Consider the following 20,940-nt stretch of genomic DNA (forward strand, 5'->3'; position numbering starts at 1 on the left):
CTGCGTCTGCACATTGTTTGTTTACCTCTAACATTTAACTTTGTGCAATGAGGTATCTATTTTCCCATTTCAGTGATACTAGTAAGTGTGTTGTCCATGTTGTTGGAGGTAGTTATGCACAGGTGTCAAAGTAGTGGAGCGGGGGCTGGTTCCGGCCCCTCACATAACTTTTTACCACCCCAAAGAAGTAAATCATGTGTGTTGACTATGTTTCATGCTAAAATTCAAATGAAGATATTAGGTAGAAGGGGAACATTTATTTTTGGGTCATTTAAAAACAAAAACAAAAAAAATGCATTTAAAAAGAAAGAAAATCTAAACTTTCAAATGCTTTTCAGGTATTTTTTATATACAGCACATTGGCAATTGTCAGCCTTATTACTGGAATACATGGCAGTTTGGCAGGTCATGTTTGTGGATTCTGCCTCGCAAAATGTCGCCCATTTTTGTAGTGTCACAGGAGTGGGGTGTTTTGGGTAAGGTGGCTTCATTAATCAAACATGCGTTAATGTGTCAGCCATGTGTTGTAGAATCCCACACACTCACAAAAGCTCAGCTGTGATTGACACTCTTAAAGAAGCGTGCATTTAACAAATGTGTCTTATTGTACTTGTTGTTTCTGCAGCAGCATTACAAAGAAAGTGTTTTTCAATGTTTTGACTCTCACCTAAGCCCAACTTTCACGGTTGATCAGAAAGCTCTTCAGCTGATCCACCACACCGATGTCGGGGTGTTCACGGGCGGCTTGCCGTCAATCGAGGACCCGCTCGTCTTTCGGGGCACTGGCGTGCAAGTTAAAACCAACTGTGTCACATTCCTGTGACTCATCAGCACTGGTGCAAATCAGACCATCATGTTTTCATTCACAGGTTAACAAATGACTGACCAATCTAACTGATCACACTGTCAAATGCAGATGGGGAAAAAAAACCTGCCCTTTCAAAACTTTTGTTAATTAGGGTATCAACTGTTTTAATGTCACTTTGACTTTACTGGTAAAAAGATAATATCACGGTTTCATTAATCCAGATTAGTCCATCAAGCCTTGTAGAAGCAAAGCAGCTCCATGCAAACAGATTGGCTACATTGTGTTGTTACCTATAGCTCTTTATGATTAAAAATAAATCATTTCATTGTTTGTTTTTCAGTTCCTCAACGAGCAGACAAGCAGAGAATTTGGCCAAAAAGGCCAAAAAGGAGCAGTTTGTCGACGCCATAATGAGCTGTTTGTCAAGTGAGTCGTTTTTTTAAAATAGTTTTTTATTTTATCTATCTGTTTAATAATTAAATGTCAGCGTTCAGCATTCGAGGCTTTGCTTTATTAGTTTGTTTTTCATGATACATTCAAATTTTGATAGAAAACACTAACTGGTCTTAATTGTTTCTGTGTATTTGTAGTCCAGACCTTCAAATGATGACAAAGGAAAGTGTAGCCACTTGGTGGCGCAGAGGTTTGTTCACCGGACTCCCGTCCGGGAGACCTGGGTTCAAATCCCGGCTGGGACATATTTTCCTTTGCCTTAATTGTTTCTGTGTACTTCTTGTCAAGACACTATAATGATTACAAAGGAAACTGTGGCTCCTTGGTGGTGTAGAGGTTAGTTCACTGGACTCCCGTCTGGGAGACCTGGGTTCGATTCCCGGTTCGGATACTTTTTCACTTAGTTGTTTCTGTGGACTTCTTCTAAAAATACTCAAATGATTTCAAAGAAAAGTGTAGTCACTTGGTTGGCGCAGAGGTAAGATCACTGGACTTCCGTCTGGGAGACCTGGGTTCGATTCCCGGTTGGGACACTTTTTCACTTAGTTGTTTCTGTGGACTTCTTCTTAAAATACTCAAATGATTACAAAGAGAAGTGTAGTCACTTGGTTGGCGCAGAGGTTAGATCACTGGACTCCCGTGTGGGAGACCTGGGTTCGATTCCCGGTTCGGACACTTTTTCACTTAGTTGTTTCTGTGGACTTCTTGGAAAGACACTCAAATGATTACAAAGAAAAGTGTAGTCACTTGGTTGGCGCAGAGGTTAGTTCACAGGACTCCCGTGTGGGAGACCTGGGTTCAATTCCCGCTGCTGTCGTTTGGCTGAAAATACTTGGGAAGAAGAATTGGTCAATGGAATAAGAAGAAGGGAAAAAAAAAAAGAAAAAACTTTTTTATTTATATTAAACACTTAGTCATACTTTTCAGCAAAAGGTTATATTCCGAACTGCCTTCGGCAGTTCGGAAGACAGTTGAAGGACCTGTCCGTGCGAAAGGCGTTCTCGGGTCGGCCTTCGGCCGACCCTCGACCGCTTGCTTGGTCAGTGAACCGCCGACACCGGGAAGCGAACTCACGTTCTCTCGGTGCAAAGGCGAGTGTGCAACCCACTACACCAACTCGTGCCCCACTTATACAAGGGTGTTGAAACGTTTTATCCTAGGAAATGGGGTGAAACACTTAGTAATTTTTTGGACAAAATGCTTCATCCACTACTGAAAACTTATTCAGTTAGACACTTAGGCATTAATACTTATACTTTTACCTGAACAATATTTGGAAAATCTTTGCCTGCACTGGGAATTGAACCCAGGTCCACGATGTGGGAGACTGATGACTTAGCCACTGGGCCACCACCCTGTGAGAGAAAGCAGTAGTACTTGTACTGAAATATTTCATCCAAGGAAATGGGGTGAAACACTTAGTAATTTTTTGGACAAAATACTTCATCCACTACTGAAGACTTATTCAGTTAAACACTTAGGCATTAATACTTATACTTTTACCTGAACAATAGTGGGAAAATCTTTGCCTGCACTTGGATTTGAACCCAGGTCCACAGATGTGGGAGACTGATGACTTATCCACTGGGCCACCACCCTGTGAGAGAAGGCAGTAGTACTTGTTCTTAGTACTTGTTCTTTTACCTGAATAATAGTGGGAAAATCTTTGCATGAACTAGGATTTGAACCCAGGTCCACAGATGTGGGAGACTGATGACTTAACCACTAGACCACCAACCTGTGAGACAAAACAGTAGTACTTGTACATTTATCTCATACACATATACACATATACACATATACACACACATATACACATATACATACATACACATTTACACATAAACACATACATACACATTTACACAAACACATACATACACATTTACACATAAACACATACATACACATTTACACATAAACACATACATACACATTTACACATTCACATACATACACATACACATTTACACATATACACATACATACACATTTACACATATACACATACATACACATTTACACATATACACATACACACACATACATACACATTTACACAAACACATAGATACACGTTTACACAAACACATAGATACACATTTACACATATACACATACATACACATTTACACATACACATACATACACATTTACACATATACACATACATACACATTTACACATATACACATACATACACATTTACACATAGATACACATTTACACATTTACACATACATACACATTTACACATACACACACATTTACACATACACATATACACATTTACACATATACACACACACATTTACACGCATATATACACATTTACACATATACACACACACATTTACACACATATACACACATTTACACACATATACACACATACACATTTATATTTATATATTTATATTGACATTTACACATATACACATACATACACTTACACATACACATACACATACATACACTTTTACACATATACACATACATACTCATTTACACATATACACATACATACACAATTTACACATACACATACATACACAATTTACACATATACACAATTTACACATATACACAATTTACACATATACACATACATACACATTTACACATATACACATACATACACATTTACACATACATACACATTTACACATACACATACATACACATTTACACATATACACACACACATTTACACACATATACACACACATTTATATTTATATATTTATATTGACATCCCTTCAGCAAAATTATTCAAAACATTCACGCATCTAACATGCCAATGTGGTCCGATCTCATTGGGTGTTTGTTTAGACATGACCAAAAGGATTGGGCGTGTGTTGTCTCTGTATTTCTTTCTTGTCTTGCGTTGTCATACAGCCGCGCGGTGGGAACCTCGCTCAATGGCTTCCACTTTTTGCCCTCCAGCCAGCTGCTATTTTGTGCATGTGTCATGATGCTCTCTCCGTGTCAATCAAATGTAAATCCCTTGATAAAAGGAAAGGGCTGCCGCTCACGGCCCATCCCTGTTATTTCCTACAACAAGGAGGTAATGCTTTTACTTGCCTAAAAAATAAAACCCTTGAGGACTTATGAACAAAATTGGAGAGGAAGTCGGGTCACGTTTGCTTTAAGCATATTTTTCTTTCGATTCCTGGTCAATCATAAAAATATCTTAGTCTTAAGTGCCCAAGAGCGTAATTTAACCAACGTGTTATATATCGCTAAAAGGTTTGCGATACAAAAAAAGGACAAAGACTGTGCAAAAAAAGATTCTCGTTGCCAAGGTCACCAGGAATCCACACTACCGGCATATTGTTTAAGGGAGATGCCCACGGCTGACAAGTTAATCCTCTCCAGGAAACCAATTACTCCATCGACTCACCTGTCGGTCTGCGGCCCCGCCCACACAAGACGAAGCGGCCAGCGTCCATGTTTGTGGTCTTCCAACGCGTGGCCCAAAGTATGATCTGTAACATAAACTGAAGATCACACTTTGCTAAGCAGATATCAGATTTAAAATCTTAAGCCTTATTCAAGCGAGCAACAAATCTTGAAAGTTTTTCAAAAGTGTGCGGACACTCTCTAATCTTTTCATGAAAGGGTGATGACGCACACAAAGGCATGGAATGGATTATGTACAATACTGTAAGTTGTATTTGTTTTATAGGCTTTTTAATTGTCAAGAAATACAAAATAAAGTTTTTTTTTAACCTTATTCTTCATCACTACTCCTAATTTTTATCTCTATTTTCTTCTGTGAAACATAAGCTTCCAAATAAAAAATAAATACTGCACCTGTTTTTTTTTCTTAATTTAACCTTTAAATTATTAACAATATCCATGTATTTCTATGCATAAAAACACCTAAACAAAACATTTAAAGGGGTCTAACAATATCTTTATAGTGTGTATCTCAGCAGAAAGAATCTTATTTAAGAGAACTAACACTCAATTGTATTTTTCTAGTGCATATAAATGAAAAAGAACTTTTAAAAATCCTGTATTTCTAGAAAGTATTCATCCATAGCGCTGTTTGTTGCTCGTAGGCTGAAAACCACTTAATTTGGCCCTCACCTGTCCCCTTCTCTCCCACAACTAAATCCCCCCCTGCGGGAATTACAGGTACCTGGCTGAAGGAAAACATAGACCTCACTACATATTGCTATCTTTTTCTTCAGTGTGTGTGTGTCAAAAGAAAGGAATGAAGTCAAGACGGGCAGAGCGTCACCCACCTTTTGTATTGCATGTACATTGCGAAGGAATGTAAGAAGTTGGGAGGGTCATGGGGGGCGTAGGCGGTCTTTAGCAGTGATGATGCTAATGATAGTACAGCCAATCAAGAAGCATGGGTGAAGCTGGACGGACCCCCACCATCCCATCCTGTCAAGAGAAGCAGACATGAGGTCAGGATCAACTAGTTTGTCTGTAAGCACTTTGGAGTATTATGCAGATAGCTGACACGGACACGGCGACATGATGTCCCACTTTGCTTTTTTCTAACTTTCGGCTGAATGGCGGGGCAGAAACAAGTTCTGCATGAAAGTTATGAACTCTTTTGTCATCCGTGACAGTGATTGACGTCCAATCCAAACGGATTGACAATGTCACTGAAATTGGAACATTCGTAACAATCGAGCCAGCCAATGAATCTGTTGATTGCTTTAAATGTAATGAATTTGGCTTCATATGCATTTAAATGTTCATTATACCCACAGAGTGGAATCTTATCTTACCTTACCTCATCGTACAGTACTTTACATTACTGGACTTTCCTTTCCCATTTACTCGACTTTCTATTAAAATGACTTGTACTATTAATAGTAAAAAATGAACTATTTATCATGAATTGTTTCATTAAAAAAATAATAGCATGGGGTATATATACACAAATATATATACACATATATACATATATATATACACATATATACATATAAATATATACATACACATATATATATATATATATATATATATATATATGTATATATATTTATATATATATGTATACATATATACATATCCATATTTATATATACACACATATACACATACATATGCACATATCCATATATATATACACATACATAGTCACATATATACATATCCATTTATATACACACATACATATCCATATATGTATACACACATACATATGCACATATATATACATATCCATATATGTATACACACATATATACATATACATATATAAATATGCACATATATATACATATCCATATCTATATACACACATATATACATATGCATATATATACACATATAGATAAATGTATAAATATATAATCTGACAATGTTAGAGATCGATCTAGTTAATGTCGGTAAGATCTTTTTGATGATAGTCGTGTCATTTTTCTCCATCCAATATTACAATTGAAAAGTGGGGGTTCTTGAAATCCCCGCAATCAACAAGAAGATAGATTGAACTTCCTGCAGTTGCCACAATTATCTGGAAATCCTCTAATGACTGGTAATTGCGTTTGACTCGCTCGCATTGCGGCGCGTCCACGCAGCCAAAGGCCACAACAACACTCGCAAGTTTGCTTCCTCTGTAATTAGCTAATTAGCTTACCTTGTCTGAGGGGCACCAGTTCCCTCTGGTCTTGCTTTGCCATGACCTTGATGGACCACCAAAGAAAAGGATGTACAACTTCTTGGATGCCTTTTAAAAAACAAAAAGAAAATGTAAGTAAATTGTCACAGTGGAGCCGCACTCTTTAAATTGTTTTTATCATAAAACACAAATACATATCACAATTGACACTATATTATAATTAAAGGCAGAATTGCCTTATTTTTTTGTCATACACAGCTGAAATTGTGATTTTTTTATTGCCAGTTATAGTCTTAACAGTAAATATCAAATATACAATTGCATTTGTACTTTTACTTAGGTATTGTATACATTTTGACTTCTATTCTGTATAAATCAGTCTAAAAAAAGTCACCATTTTCTTTTGATTTATACATTTTTTTTTCTAGCTTGTAAATCTCAGGCCTATACGCCATTATTTATTTCAGCCTGGAAAGCAGCAATCCCACGTTCTACATATATTTCCACCCAAGGCTCTTATTCCTTTTTCTCATGGCGTCGGCTTACCTCTGCTTTTCCATGATAAACTTAAGTTCTTTTATTTCCCTTTGTAGATTTGACCTTTGAACTCACCCCCCCTAACTCCTTCCATCTCTTATTTTTAATTTTTTCATATTTCTATTCCACCCGAGGCACATATTCTTTTATTTTTTTCTCATGGCGTCGGCTTACCTCTGCTGTTCCATAGTAAAGTTAAGGCCTTCATATCCCTCGGAAGATTTAATCTTTGATCCTAACCCCCCCCCCCTAACTCTTTCTATCCCCTTATTTTTAAAACGGACCGCAATGGGGATGACATTTGCGCAAAGGTTCGGTCGCAAGCGACTTCAGGAGCGCCGCCATATGTTTGCTTTGCTTGACCCCACACTTAACCCAAAAATGATCAAGATTATTATTATTATGGGTTGCTTTTTGAAGTTTACTTTTTGGAAAGGTTTCTCAGCCATCCCACTTGATGCTTTTGCCGCTTTCATCACAAGGCGCTTAAGTCTTAAGTTTTGCTCTTTGTTTGTGTAACAATGATACACTTTTTTGAGAAACTTCATGCAATATTTTTAATGAGACGAATGGGGTAACTCTATTTCCAGTCATATTACTGGATAGCGATTCCAAATTGAATTCAGCCAGGTCAACAACTTTGCAACATGCTTATTTATTTATTATTCATATATTCATTTATATATTTACCTATATCGGTATTTATATATTAATTTGTATATTTATATATTTAATCTATATACATATATATAGATCTATTTAATTATGTATATATTGAATCTATATATATATATTTATAGATCTATTTTTTCTATATTTATATATATATTTATAGATTTATTTAGATATATTCATAGATTTATTTATATATGTATTTATGTAGTTATTTTTATATACATTTATATATTTTTATTTATTTGTTACCTTATTTATTTATGTCTAAAATGTATTTTACTGTTTCTGTATTCTCACCCTCTTGCTACAGTGACAATGAAGTTACCCGAATATGGGATAAATAAAATTATCTGATCTAATCTAATCAACAATCTTGACTTTTTTAACGATAATTGATCAAACGAGTCATATCTGAGTCATTGAGGACTAAAGTGGTCTCCATTTTTGTCATGTTGTAGAAGAATGATTTAGAATTTTATTCTCGTAGTTGATCTTTTTTTATTCCAAATCTCAAACAACTGACAACTGCACTTGGCTAAGATTTGTCATTTTTGAGGAGATCGTTTCCAATTTCAAAAGCTGCAATACAACCTGGAGGATTTTAACTTTGTAGTACTTTTAATGTGTACTTAGGGTATTTGAGGCTTTCCTTACAGTCTGGCGTTTTGCCCAACGGAATGATTTAAATTTGGATGTGATAAAATAGCATGAATCCACAAAAGCCTCGCTTTATCGTAGTGTTAAAAAAAAAACCACGAAACAAAGACATTAGTGACCATCTTTCCACATCGTTTTCATCCTGGTTCCTCTGATTTTCAATCCGCAGCTTGCTTGTATGCGGTTTAAGTGGCTTGTTGACATAAGGCCCTTCATTAACTCTTCAAAATGAGGTTTCACACTCGCTGCCCCCTCATTAGATGACCACAAAAAAAGGGAGCCTTTAAAAAGTTTTTAAAGAAATCCTGACATGGACATTCCGAGGTCGTGAGGGCTATACGCTCAATTGGTTTGGTCAAATAATTTTTTAATTAAAATGAATGTGGGCACACACCCATTCTTTTTTTTCTCCTGGGGTGTTTGTTGCAATCACTTTGCAAAAACTATTTAATTAAGCACTGCAATATAATTGTACACTAATACAGTTAAATCTAGTAACTATGCCAAAAGTAGCAGAAATTAAATGTTAAAAGTGAAGTGTCCATTTTTTAAATAGCTGTCTACCGTAGTGACCAAAGGTTTAAATTTGTGATTAATAAAAATAAAAAAATATATATATATATATATGTTAGACATCCCCTCACCCATTCAACGCAAAGGCCAGGGAGGCCAACTAGTGCCCCCTGTCGACCTCACGCAGCATCCTTTTGCAGCATCCGACCCCCCCCAAGCTGCAACTTTTTCCCATGCACAGCATTTAATTGACAGTAGCGCTTTGTAGCAAACATTGAAATTAAGGTCGGCGGCGGGTCTAATAAAAGTCAAGAAGAAGAAAAAGGTTGCGGCGATCAGCGTCCGTAAGCCCCGCATGGGAACGTTAATCATTGAAGGCTGTCGGGGGGTTAGGAGCTGCGCGGGAATGCCGGGAATGTCGGCAACGGGACCGCTTTTAATCAAGCCTGGATCTACTTTTCAAATCCATGTTGCTGTTGTTAGACCGACAAATCCTACATTTTATGATATGACGTCCACATGCTAGGGCAGGAAGTGCAAAAAAAGTATTTTGGGATGTTCCAAAAAGACAGATAACGTTGAACATTTGCCCAAAAGTGTGTACACGCACTTTTAATTGAAAAATATATATAGATATATAGATTTTTTTTTCATAGTTTGAATTTCTATATATAGATCAACATGGATGATGTATAAGTATAGTAAAGACAAGGCAATAAAGACCTCGTTTGCAACTCCTTTTTAGCTTGAAATGTATTGTAATATAAAATATAAGTATTGAAAATATTTTAACATAATAGGCTTAACATTTGACATTATAAATGTTGCATTTGCAAGTCTTAAGTTTATCATAATGACTTTCACGTTCTAACATGATAGGATTCCTATTCCAATTTTAATGTTATACTTCAATTTTGACATTTCAATGTAGCCGGTTTGATGTTTTAATTTCATCAATTTCACATTTTTGTCAGGCTGCTGTCCATTGTTGGCTAGGAAAGCCTCCGGCACCCACTGAGATCCATGCGAGAATAAGCGATCAATTTAAAATGTCCCATTTAACCTAACAAGTTCCATCTTTTAAGGTTATCTTTCGCATTTTGTCGCGCTTTGTTTCATTTTTTATAACACGAGGAGGTTCACAGTTCATTGTGACAGATTTCCCATTTGAACATAATAAGTTTCAGGCTTTAGCATGACCTATACACAGATATGTAAATATGGATACTGATGCACACACAGACTTTGAAGACGCGAGGCCCGCTACTTGATTTACAGCCCGGAAGGTCAAACGGAATGCATTAGAGCCTTTGGTAGGAAGACGCGACAAGAATTACGAAGTGACGGGACGTACGCTGACACTTGCCTCTTCAATAACCGTCAAACAGGTTGGGGATGGGGAGATTCATGGTGAGGTTTGGGGGTGGGGCTATTGCCGGACCCCAGTCCTCACCAGCACGCGCCACTCTGATGGGCGCTTGAACAAGTATTCCCTGATTTTAATGGCAAAGCTAACCAGCTTTAGTGCGCTTATCTTTGTTTGAGCTGATTACGATGCGTCAATTAGCAAATAAATGGTCACGTTAGTCATTGGCCGCTATCGCGTCCCTACGAGCGTTCATCGTTTGTTCAGTTTCGACTGGGCGAGTGGCCGATGGTTGTGGTTCAAGGGCCATCGCCTCCGATGGGGTTGAAACGACAGATCGCCATTTGTAGCTATTGTTTACATCCACGTTTCGAACTCAGGAATGACAAACAGACACGAACGGGCTAAGTAGTACACATAGACTTGCGTCTGGACAGTGTCAGGCTCACTTCAAAGCGGGCCATCTCCGCTTTTACAAGCCCGATGAGGCTCTTCATCAATGTCTGGATTGTGATGAAGCGCTGTTGGGAGTGCGTGCGACTCTCGGAGGGTTTTTATTGGGTCTCGCTTTGCAAACGTGGACGCGACCGGTCCAGACACAACATTTTTGAAGGCTTGCTGAATTCAACAGCAACTGCCTCATGAAGTCTATTAGAGTTGTTATTCATATTTATTTTTAAATAGTATTATTTTTTTCCCAATTTTTGTGAGCTGTATTTATTTAGACTACGAACCCTATTCTGGCTGCTTTGGCTATTTTATTTATTTTAACCATGAAATATTTTTGATTATTGAATTATTATTTAGAAATATATAAATTCAGGAGAATTTCTCAACCATTATACAGTTTTTTTTTTTAGATATTAAATTGGACTTACCTTTGTTGGCAACCAATTCAGGATCTGACCAGTGGTTGGCTGGGATAAGATCCAGGTCCATCCACGCCCCTTGTGATTGGCTGGGATAAGATCCAGGTTCATCCGGGATCCTTGTGGGGATACAAAAAAAAGTTGATTAAACAAATGCCATGTCTTTCTTTTTTAACATCACTTTCCATCCACTTTTTGAGACATTTTATTCAACATATTACATGAGATGACTAGCTAACAATGACTTTTTATGTGACAAATTGAATTCGACCTGCTCAATCATTTATAATCATTTTTTAAGATATATGTTTGGACAAAGTATACATAAACAAAGGACTAAAGTAGACTTACCACATTTTTTTGATATGTTGCAGATGAATTACTGATAATTTTATCATATTATGGTACATTTTTGAGTTAGTATTTTTCAGACTAGCCAAAAAGTGCACAATGAAAGGGTAAAAAATGTATAAAAACACAACATGTTGGTGGTCAGAGTGAAAAAAAAAGACGTATATCGTATATAAGTCGCACTGAACTATAAAAGTCTACTTACAAAATATGGTTCTTCATTTAACATGAACAACTGAGAACTAGACTGGACTAACTCCTATTTGGACATTTAACTTAAAAAATCTTTGGAACAGTTTTGAAGGAAAAAAAAGTTCGTTGTAGGGCGCTGCCTTAAAATGACATCTTTATTTGTTCCACGTTGGCAACGCAAAGCATTTGTATCTCAAATTTGCGGTGAAATACATAAGACTTTTTGTCTTGTGTCAGTTGGTTTTTAGCTCCCTTTTAGATTCCTATAGATCTGACATCCCAGTTGATTTTGTTTTCGCCGTCGTCGTAGTAGCGGGTAAATAAATAAAACAGGGAGGGCGTTGACAAAAAGAGAAAGGGAGGGGCTTGGGGTACCTTTAATAAACACGGCAGCTAGCGTGAAGGCGACTTCTTTGTACGTGGAGTTGACCAATCCCATGTGCTTTTATAGCCACCAATTCAGACTAGGGGAAGCGAGACATGACTAAATTCTCGAGGTTTAATACAACTGTACCAATTTTTTTGTATAGACAGAGTCACTAAATTCCGGAGAGGCTGATTTTGTTCTGTTTGTCTGATAATACTGCCTTTCTTTCCTTTGTCTGATCTTGATAGAAATCCCAATGAATTCATTCCCTCACACAGGTTGACTCTGGTTTTTGCACGATTTATCAATCTGATGCATGAATCTCAATACTAGATGATTCATTCTCATTTTTGTGATTGTTCTGGGTGTGCTTATTTGTACGAGTGTGTGATCTGACGGGTTTTGTGCGGGTGCTTGTTCCCACGCTGCTTTGACAAACTAAGTGATACTCTTATTTAAATGCAGTTTCTTTGTTTGTTTTTGTCGGTGTAGAAACATTCATTCCCTGTTGAGTACACTGAATCAAGCAGCCAATGCGTGTATTAAGGCCACATCGAATACTCGTTTTCAAGGGCTTTATAGCGTCTTTTCAGACCTCAATAAAGTTGTTGTTTTTCTTCAAGTGTCTAAAAGGCAAAGTAGAAGAAGCCAAAACCAACAAAAGATAATACAAAAGGTCCACTTTGAATCAACTGCACTTCTTCTTTGTCCCATTCACAGCAACGACTAATATTTGTGATGTATTCTGAGCGTGCCCATATTTTCCCTCCTTCTTTCAATCTGAAAAATGAGTCACTCAAAGGCGTTTTCGCTGCAGAGTAAACTGTGCAGAAAGCGCCATCCATCATCAAGTATGTACCGTGTTGCCTTTGCTCACACAGAAAGAGGAGGTTGTTTTAAGCTAGGGAGGGAAGTTTGGGGGTGGGGGGGGGGGGGGGGTGGGCGTTTTACTGCGCCTGCTCCCATGCATGGCAAGATTAACATAAAAGTCCCCAAATGACACCCAAGGTGGCTAAGGGCCTGCACACAAATATCATCAATGACAGCCATAGATTGGATGATACATATATATTAACACATACATATATACACACATATACACATATATATATATATATATATACATATATACATATATATACATATATATATATGTATATATGTATATATATATATATATATATGTATATATATATATATATATATGTATATATGTATATATATATATGTATATATATATATATATATATATATATATATATATATATATATATATATATATATATATATATATATATATATATATCTAGCTATCTATCTAGCTATCTATCTATCTATCTATCTATCTATCTATCTATCTATCTATCTATCTATCTATCTATCTATCTATCTATCTATCTATCTATCTATCTATCTATCTATCTATCTATCTATCTATCTATCTATCTATCTATCTATCTATCTATCTATCTATCTATCTATATATATATCTATATATATATATATATATATATATATATATATATATATATATATATATATATATATATATATATATATATATATATATACACATATACACATACATACACACATATACACATACATACACATGTATACAAATACATGTATACACAGATATACACATAGATATACACATATATACACATGTATACACAGATATACACATAGATATACACATATATACACATGTATACACATGTATACACATGTATACACATGTATACACATATATACACATATATAATGTAGAATATATAATATATAATTTCTTTACAAATTTTAAGGTCACTGTAATTAGAATTGTGTGCAAGTAGTAAAGAAAAAGTCACCAATTTTGCCACATTGTCATTTAAAGGAGGAGGAAGACGATAAGGACAAAGTCTTTTCCCCCCTTGTCTCTCGTTAGTTAGGAATTTGTTGATCCTCTGTTTGGAGCCCTGACCTGTAATGGTGCACGGAGCCCCCCGGTCAACGTGGATTACCCACGAGCGCGGGATGCCTCAGGGCAAATACACGCACGCACATACTGATAACAAGCTGGCCTAATGGAAATGAGTCCATTAGTCGCTTGTTTGCATCCATTGATTTTGCGTTGCGCTTTTTGTATCATTCATTATACTGCCCCCAAATGGCCAAGGGTCACACGGCAGAAGGAGCGGCACAATGTCTATGGAGTTGAAGCGAAAGTGTTTCATTGGTTTCTGTAAGTTTTTATCAAAGGTTACGTTATCCGGCGCTAGCAGTAAGGTTGGGCCCGTACATTTGACAACACAAAGCGGCATCCGTCATTCATGCTCGGACATGTTGGCCGGCTAAAGGCGGCTCTAAGCCGCGTGTACACATCGTCAAACTTTTGCCACTGTTTGCGTACCAGAAGGACTTCTACCGCCAGAGAATGGCGCGGAGGACGCCCGGCTTTTGTTGGCCCTCATCCACTTTGCTATGTCCGGGCTTGTTTGAATTAAAGCCACCGTGCAAACTCATTTCCACTATCGAGCGTCGACTCCATCAAAGAGTAAAGCGTGAATGTTTTTGACTGCAAAAAAGTTAAAGCAATATTTTTGCCTCCCCCTCTAAATGGATCCTAACATTGTTTTATTTATTTACCAATGTGATTTTGCAGTATTTTTTTCTCTACATTGTAACTCATTCATTCATTTTCTGAAGGATGGCAGTGGGTGTTAATCTTTTTTTTTCCAATTTATTATGATTTATCCTCACGAACATGTCAAAAACAAGCAATGTTGAAAATTTCTTTCTTTCCCTTTATTTGTTGTACATTTCAAAATTTTGACTTTAATTCCTCATGACTTATTTATTACCTATTAAATTTTTTTTTTTCTTCCCAAAAGGACTCCTTCAATTAACTCATTTTATTCCAAATTATTTTAGGAAAATGTCTTAATCTCACATGCCAAATTGGGGGTCACAAATATTGTCCTGTGGGCCCCAGTTGGCCCCCGGGCTGAAAGTTTGAGACACTTGCCCTATCTGAATCTATTAAAAAATATTTAAGAAAGGATTAAGTGCATTATGCAATGTAAAGGTTGAAGTTGGGTGTTAGCGTAAGGACGCGACCTCTCGTTGTCAGCGCCCAAGTGTTCGGATTTTTAACGTTGTTATTTTAAAGATCTGAGCAGGGGTCAAAATGTCGTCTTTATCGAAATGGCGCCCAGGAAACGGGCAACTGTCAGCAATGGCAACTCACGAGCGGACGTGTCAGTCAGTTTGTATACAAAGATGGCTTAGCGAGAGTGCTAAAAAGCTTAAGACGCTGACGTTTTTATACGATATAGTAAAGGCTTTCAAAACGACACGCCCAAGTTAGGTTACACAAATGATATGATAGCAAGTTTGTCAACAAATCTCAGTTTCCGAACTTGCCATCCATCGGACGCCCCCGGGCCGCCGTCTGCCGGGCGAGGCGGTCAGGCGTCGGCTCTGTGTTAACGCCTTGGGTGCGGTAGCCCGAGTCAAGCGGGCGCTTTGGCTGACAGACGGCTTCTGTCTGATGACCAAAGACAACCGCGGCCAATAATCCACGTGGGACATTTGGGAACCTAACCTGCATCCCCCTTTTGACCCTCCGCCTAAAAAGAAATGACCTAATACGTGGCGCTATAGAGATCAAATGTGGGATTCCTCAGGGTGCAGATTTAAGCACCCTTTTTTGTACTTTCTTTTAATTCATTTTGTGAGTTTTGTTTTGAACTCAATGGCTGACATTAATGGTGATAGATGAGAATGTAATAGTCATGTTTTAGATCAATTGATAGTTACAGATAAGGCATCTATTTTTACTGGGAAGCTTGTGCTTTACTTTCTTTAACTATGATAGATATTTGCCACTTTTTAATTCCTTTCTAATAGTTAGTGCAGTGTTTCCCAATCATTATCAATATATTCTAGTTTAAAATAGATATTTACAATATAAAGTCAATTGCATCAAAGTTTTATCAACAGAAATCAAAGAAACACAAAAAAAGTATTTAAATATCTCCTTACGTCGCCAAAATAATCTGGATGTCAATTGCCGTCAATGAGATAATAATGCAGTACCACACATTCCATTTTCGCATATTAAATGTTCCCTAATATAAACACACTAGAACACATTAATAAGATTGAGTTATGGAACACAAAAAAACTGTCGCTCCAAATGAAATGAGTCTCTCCTGTCTGCAGACTTTTTCTTTTCTTTTTTGTTTTTTTGAAGGCCAATCCGCTGTCCGGGATCAACTGAAAAAGCCGGTGCACCTTAACAAGGTAACCAGAGCTCTACGGGCCAATGTGCACCAGCTGTGGGGGCTCATGTGCTACCTCACAAGGGATTTGGGGGCGACCGCATTGACTGTAATTGAGCATTAATTACAAATAGCGCAATTTCCCCCCTCAAAAATGAGTGCGTGGCGATTACGCTGATTTTTCAGATTGCTGGCTTTGTTGTCTCATTCGCTCTGATTTCCTGACACGGTGGCTTTGTTTACAAGCTTCACTTCCTTGCTGCTGAACTTTAGAATACTATATGGGAAACCCCTAGTATTTCTTTTTTCCTGCCTTTCAGTGTAATACCACATTTTGCCACGAGACTCAACTGAGAGAAGAAGAAGTGAAATAAAAAATGCCTTCTAAAATGGACATCTTGTGTAAAGTAAGGAGGACTGAAGTCATTAGGGAGTGAGAAGAGGAGCCCTTAAATGGTGTCGATGATGGTTTATCTTGACCCTCTCTGACTTCTTACAAGCACACAAATACACTTGTGCTCCCTAAAGGTCAAATGGGCAGTGGTGCTTTCATTCCAAAAGTTAAGATGGATGGATACTTCTATACAATGTAAAAGGTATAAACAGCAGTCCATCTGTAAAGAGCTGGGGACCACCGCCAAATTTGAATTCATCAATGTAGAAATAAGTTTTTTTTTGGTCTTTTCTTCACGATAATATATCAAGTCAGCTAAGATAAAGTAATAACTTTGAAGTTTTTTTTTCCCATGGCCATCTCTATTGTTAAGGTTGCAATTTGTTGCCCTTTATCATTGACTCATCCAAATAATAAATATTCTAACAATTAAAGGATGATATTTAAACTAAGTAAAAAAAATGCCATATCTTGAGATATTGCAATTTTGATGAGTAACTTTGGAATTGACAGTTATTTCCACCGAAAGAGATGACAAATGCCAACGTCATAAGAATTTACTGGTATTTCTGTCATTAGAAATGCTTGAAATTGACAACTATTTCCGTCCTTACATTTGACCAAAACATAGCTGTCTTTGGAATTGAGGAATGTAGACATCCTAGAAACTGACAAGCATTTTTCCAAAACAATTATTAGTCCAGTCTATTGTGAATGTGCTTGTGGCCTGGCAACAAAAAGCAAAATGCCCCCTAAATAACACACACACACACACACACACACACACACACACACAGACCGACACAGTGTATGTTTATGTGTGAGAAGCCCGGCAGCAAAATGCCTCAAATCCTCCCGTAAGCTCCTGATTGTGCCACATTGTCCTGATGGACTTTGAAGCCAAAATGGATGGCGCACGGCACCACACACCCACACACTGTGTGTATAACTATGTGTGTGTGTGTGTGTGTGTGACAGGTCCAGGCTGGAGGTCCTGTCTTCCTAAAAGTATAAATAGCCATGGCTTAAAACATCAAGATTTAGACACTCAAAACACACGAAACAAAAGATGTATACATGTGTGGCCCGCATAAGCGTGATAACACACGACACACACTTTTCCAGAAGCTTACGAAGCCCTTGATGTGTCATCCTGGCTTCTTTTAATTTCCCATTGAAAATAATGCCAAGGATATAAAGTGTTCCGTAATCAAATGTCTCCACCTACGCATTTTTTGTCAAGTTATCTCTTTAGGTGCCATTGGCTGTGATACCTGTCCAATCTATTTGAAGTAGGAGATGTGGCTGCAAATGCATTAAATTTCTATTGGTGTCAATGGCCTTGAATTGTGGTCATTACAGTCGGCTATCTCATTTTAAAAATGTTTCTACTGTTTGATTGTTTTTTTTTCATTCTAATTGAATTATTCTCTGAAAACAAAGTAAATTCAGAAAAAAAATCTTATCAACTTATTGTTTTGATATGTTCAAACCCAGTTGATGTCTATCACAGACAAATACATGAACAATTCTCATAAGAAAAACTGAATTTCATGACTTACCCATTTGGTCCACAGCTGAATATCACCTGAAGTAGGATCCAGCACCCCCGTCTATCCCAGACAAGGATAAAGGCCATTGAAAATGAATAGATGGATGACACGGTTGCCATAGAGATGTCTTCAAAGCCTCGTGTCATGTGACCGCTAAGCCTGTGAGGAAATCAGACGGCGTCAGTCGGGCTGAATGAAAAAAAAAAAAAAACAATCGGCGCCAAGGACATGTGACTCGATGACAGGGAAGCCATTGGAAACTGCCAAATGCTGACGATGAGGCGGCGAACTAATGCGAAGAAAAGTTGCAGAGTCACTAAAGCTCGCCCTTGGGGTGAGCCTTTATCATCACCTCTCTACCTAGGTGGGTGTCAGAGGGGGTACATGAGTCTGTGCTGACATCAAAAAGCTTTAAGAAGGTTGGGATCCCAATTAGCCGCAGGCCAAGCAGCTATGACAGGTGGTCAGAAGCCCCCGCCCTGACACCAAAAACCTTCCAGGCATTTAGTGGAGGTGTGGCATTTATTGCAGATCAATATAGTCTTTTGTTTTGGTTTTAAACCCAGATCAAATGTGAAATACAGCCATCTCGTAAAAGTGTTCAGTTTTCTAATAAAACGGGAAAACAATTCCAGTGGGACATTCAATGAAGGGGCATCTTACAGTGCGGAAAATACGGTATATCAAAAATATAATGTTTTTTATCTAGATCTCAAACGTTTTGAAAGGATTCTTCCATCTAATGAAGCCCAAGTGATATTTTTTTCAAGGTGGGAAAGGTGTAGTCGGAATTTTTCTTTTAAATTTTACAGAGGTGAAAAAAATGGACTTTTCGTGTCATTTTGCATTGCAATATTGTTCCAGCAAAAATAAGAACCTTTTTTTTTTTAACCCACAAAGCCTCACAAGCACGTGATCCAATATGTACAAAGACATGATTTGCATGGAGATCCCCGGCCTGTCATCGCTGAGGCCGCTTTTATCTTCAGAGGTGCCTTGAGTGGCTCTCCTGAGCTACTACAGAGCGAGGATGAGCAAGGGAGGGAGTCTTCCCACAATCCTTTGGGGCAAAAGCGCCGTGAATCACCTTGAGCTTAATGATTTGCAGATCTGCGAGAGTCTCGAAGCTCCAGGGTTGGAGTTTATCTACCGGGCTTGACCCCGTAGGATCTGGCCCTCAGATTAACAAACGCACAGACAAACTACATCAGTGTGTGTGTGTGTGTGTGTGTGTGATGGAATATGCAATTTGGGGTGGGAACATGTGTGCACGCGGCCTCGGATAACCGCAGTTTGACCCCGGAGACCTGGTCAACACCAATAAAAAGCAATTTACAGCTGCCTGGAAGTTGGGCTCACAAAATGGTCTTCTATGTGTCATTGATACTCACTGGACACTTCATCAAATATAGTCAAATACCAGTGAGAATATCATTTTCTGAAACGCTTTATCCTGACTAGGGTCACGGAGGGTGCTGGAGCCTATCCAATCTGACTTAGGCAGGGGACACCCTGAATTGGTGGCCAGCTAATCGGAGGGCACAAGGAGACAAACAACCATTCACACCCACACTAAAACCTAGGGACAGTAATGGACGTCTAATCTATTTTAACTGGGAAGTGATTCTAGAATCAAGTCTACTAACTACTACAACACACACTTTGAACTTGGCTGGCAGTGAATGAGTCAAGCTATTGATACTTTTTGAATAAATGTCCATTGCTGTTCTTTCAACTAAATTTAAAGTCAAATGACAGTAGTAATCCACAATGAAGTGACGAATAGTGAACTAGCGCCATCTATAGTCATTTCCATGTCACTACAACAGTAATAATATTTTGAAAAGGCGCAGGTGGAGCTGCCGATAACCAATGTTCCCTAAACATTTTCATAAATCGGTGCATACACACAACCTATCTGAACACACTGATGGCCAGTAAGAGGAACATCCTAATTGCTTGCTATGGCCACACACACCAGTACAACATCTCCCATCAGCATGTGCATTTTTACTCCACATTAATGATATAGCCAAAACATTTCATCAATAATATCCACACATCATGCATCTTAATAAATGACGCTAGAATCTGCACAAATCTGGCTTACCTTATTTTTCAGGTCTTCCCTTGAGGTAGTCTGGTTTCATTCAATGTTTATGTATATATAGTTTTGCATTGAAAAAACTCCCTCACAACTCTACCATCGCTGCACGTTTTGCAGATTAGGACGAAAAACAAAAGATGTTCCCCAGTTTCGACGCTTGATCGCTTCTATTTGCACCTACTCTGACATCGATTTCAACTTAAAAGATGCACTGTTGTTTGAAACGCTGGTTTG

At 37.8% G+C, this 20,940-nt stretch overlaps 1 protein-coding gene and 1 long non-coding RNA gene across 10 annotated transcripts in view; one reads left to right on the plus strand and one right to left on the minus strand.

Annotated features, from left to right (window-relative positions):
• LOC144212951 (uncharacterized) overlaps positions 1-1,826 on the plus strand; it is a 23,837-nt gene extending 22,011 nt beyond the window's left edge. The window contains exons 4-5 of the long non-coding RNA XR_013329849.1: positions 1,149-1,234; positions 1,399-1,826. This is a non-coding gene — a long non-coding RNA (uncharacterized LOC144212951). The remainder of the gene's footprint in view (positions 1-1,148; positions 1,235-1,398) is intronic.
• LOC144212950 (uncharacterized) lies at positions 1,207-20,940 on the minus strand. Of its 9 annotated transcripts, none has more exons than XM_077741157.1 (9): positions 20,710-20,940; positions 18,609-18,758; positions 11,484-11,593; positions 6,876-6,965; positions 5,515-5,662; positions 4,665-4,749; positions 2,765-2,858; positions 2,524-2,616; positions 1,207-2,417 (listed from the first exon to the last, which is right to left on the minus strand). In XM_077741157.1, the coding sequence occupies exons 5-9, from the start codon at positions 5,564-5,566 to the stop codon at positions 2,196-2,198; spliced, it is 546 nt and encodes a 181-aa protein (XP_077597283.1). In that variant the 5' UTR covers positions 5,567-5,662; positions 6,876-6,965; positions 11,484-11,593; positions 18,609-18,758; positions 20,710-20,940; the 3' UTR covers positions 1,207-2,195. The 9 variants fall into 9 exon arrangements, with proteins under 9 accessions (XP_077597283.1, XP_077597281.1, XP_077597285.1 ...); XM_077741155.1 differs by having other exon boundaries at positions 4,665-4,761; XM_077741159.1 differs by having other exon boundaries at positions 1,207-2,616; positions 2,765-2,999.

The sequence above is a fragment of the Stigmatopora nigra genome, chromosome 19 (assembly GCF_051989575.1).
Source record: "Stigmatopora nigra isolate UIUO_SnigA chromosome 19, RoL_Snig_1.1, whole genome shotgun sequence".
Classification (NCBI taxonomy): domain Eukaryota; kingdom Metazoa; phylum Chordata; class Actinopteri; order Syngnathiformes; family Syngnathidae; genus Stigmatopora; species Stigmatopora nigra.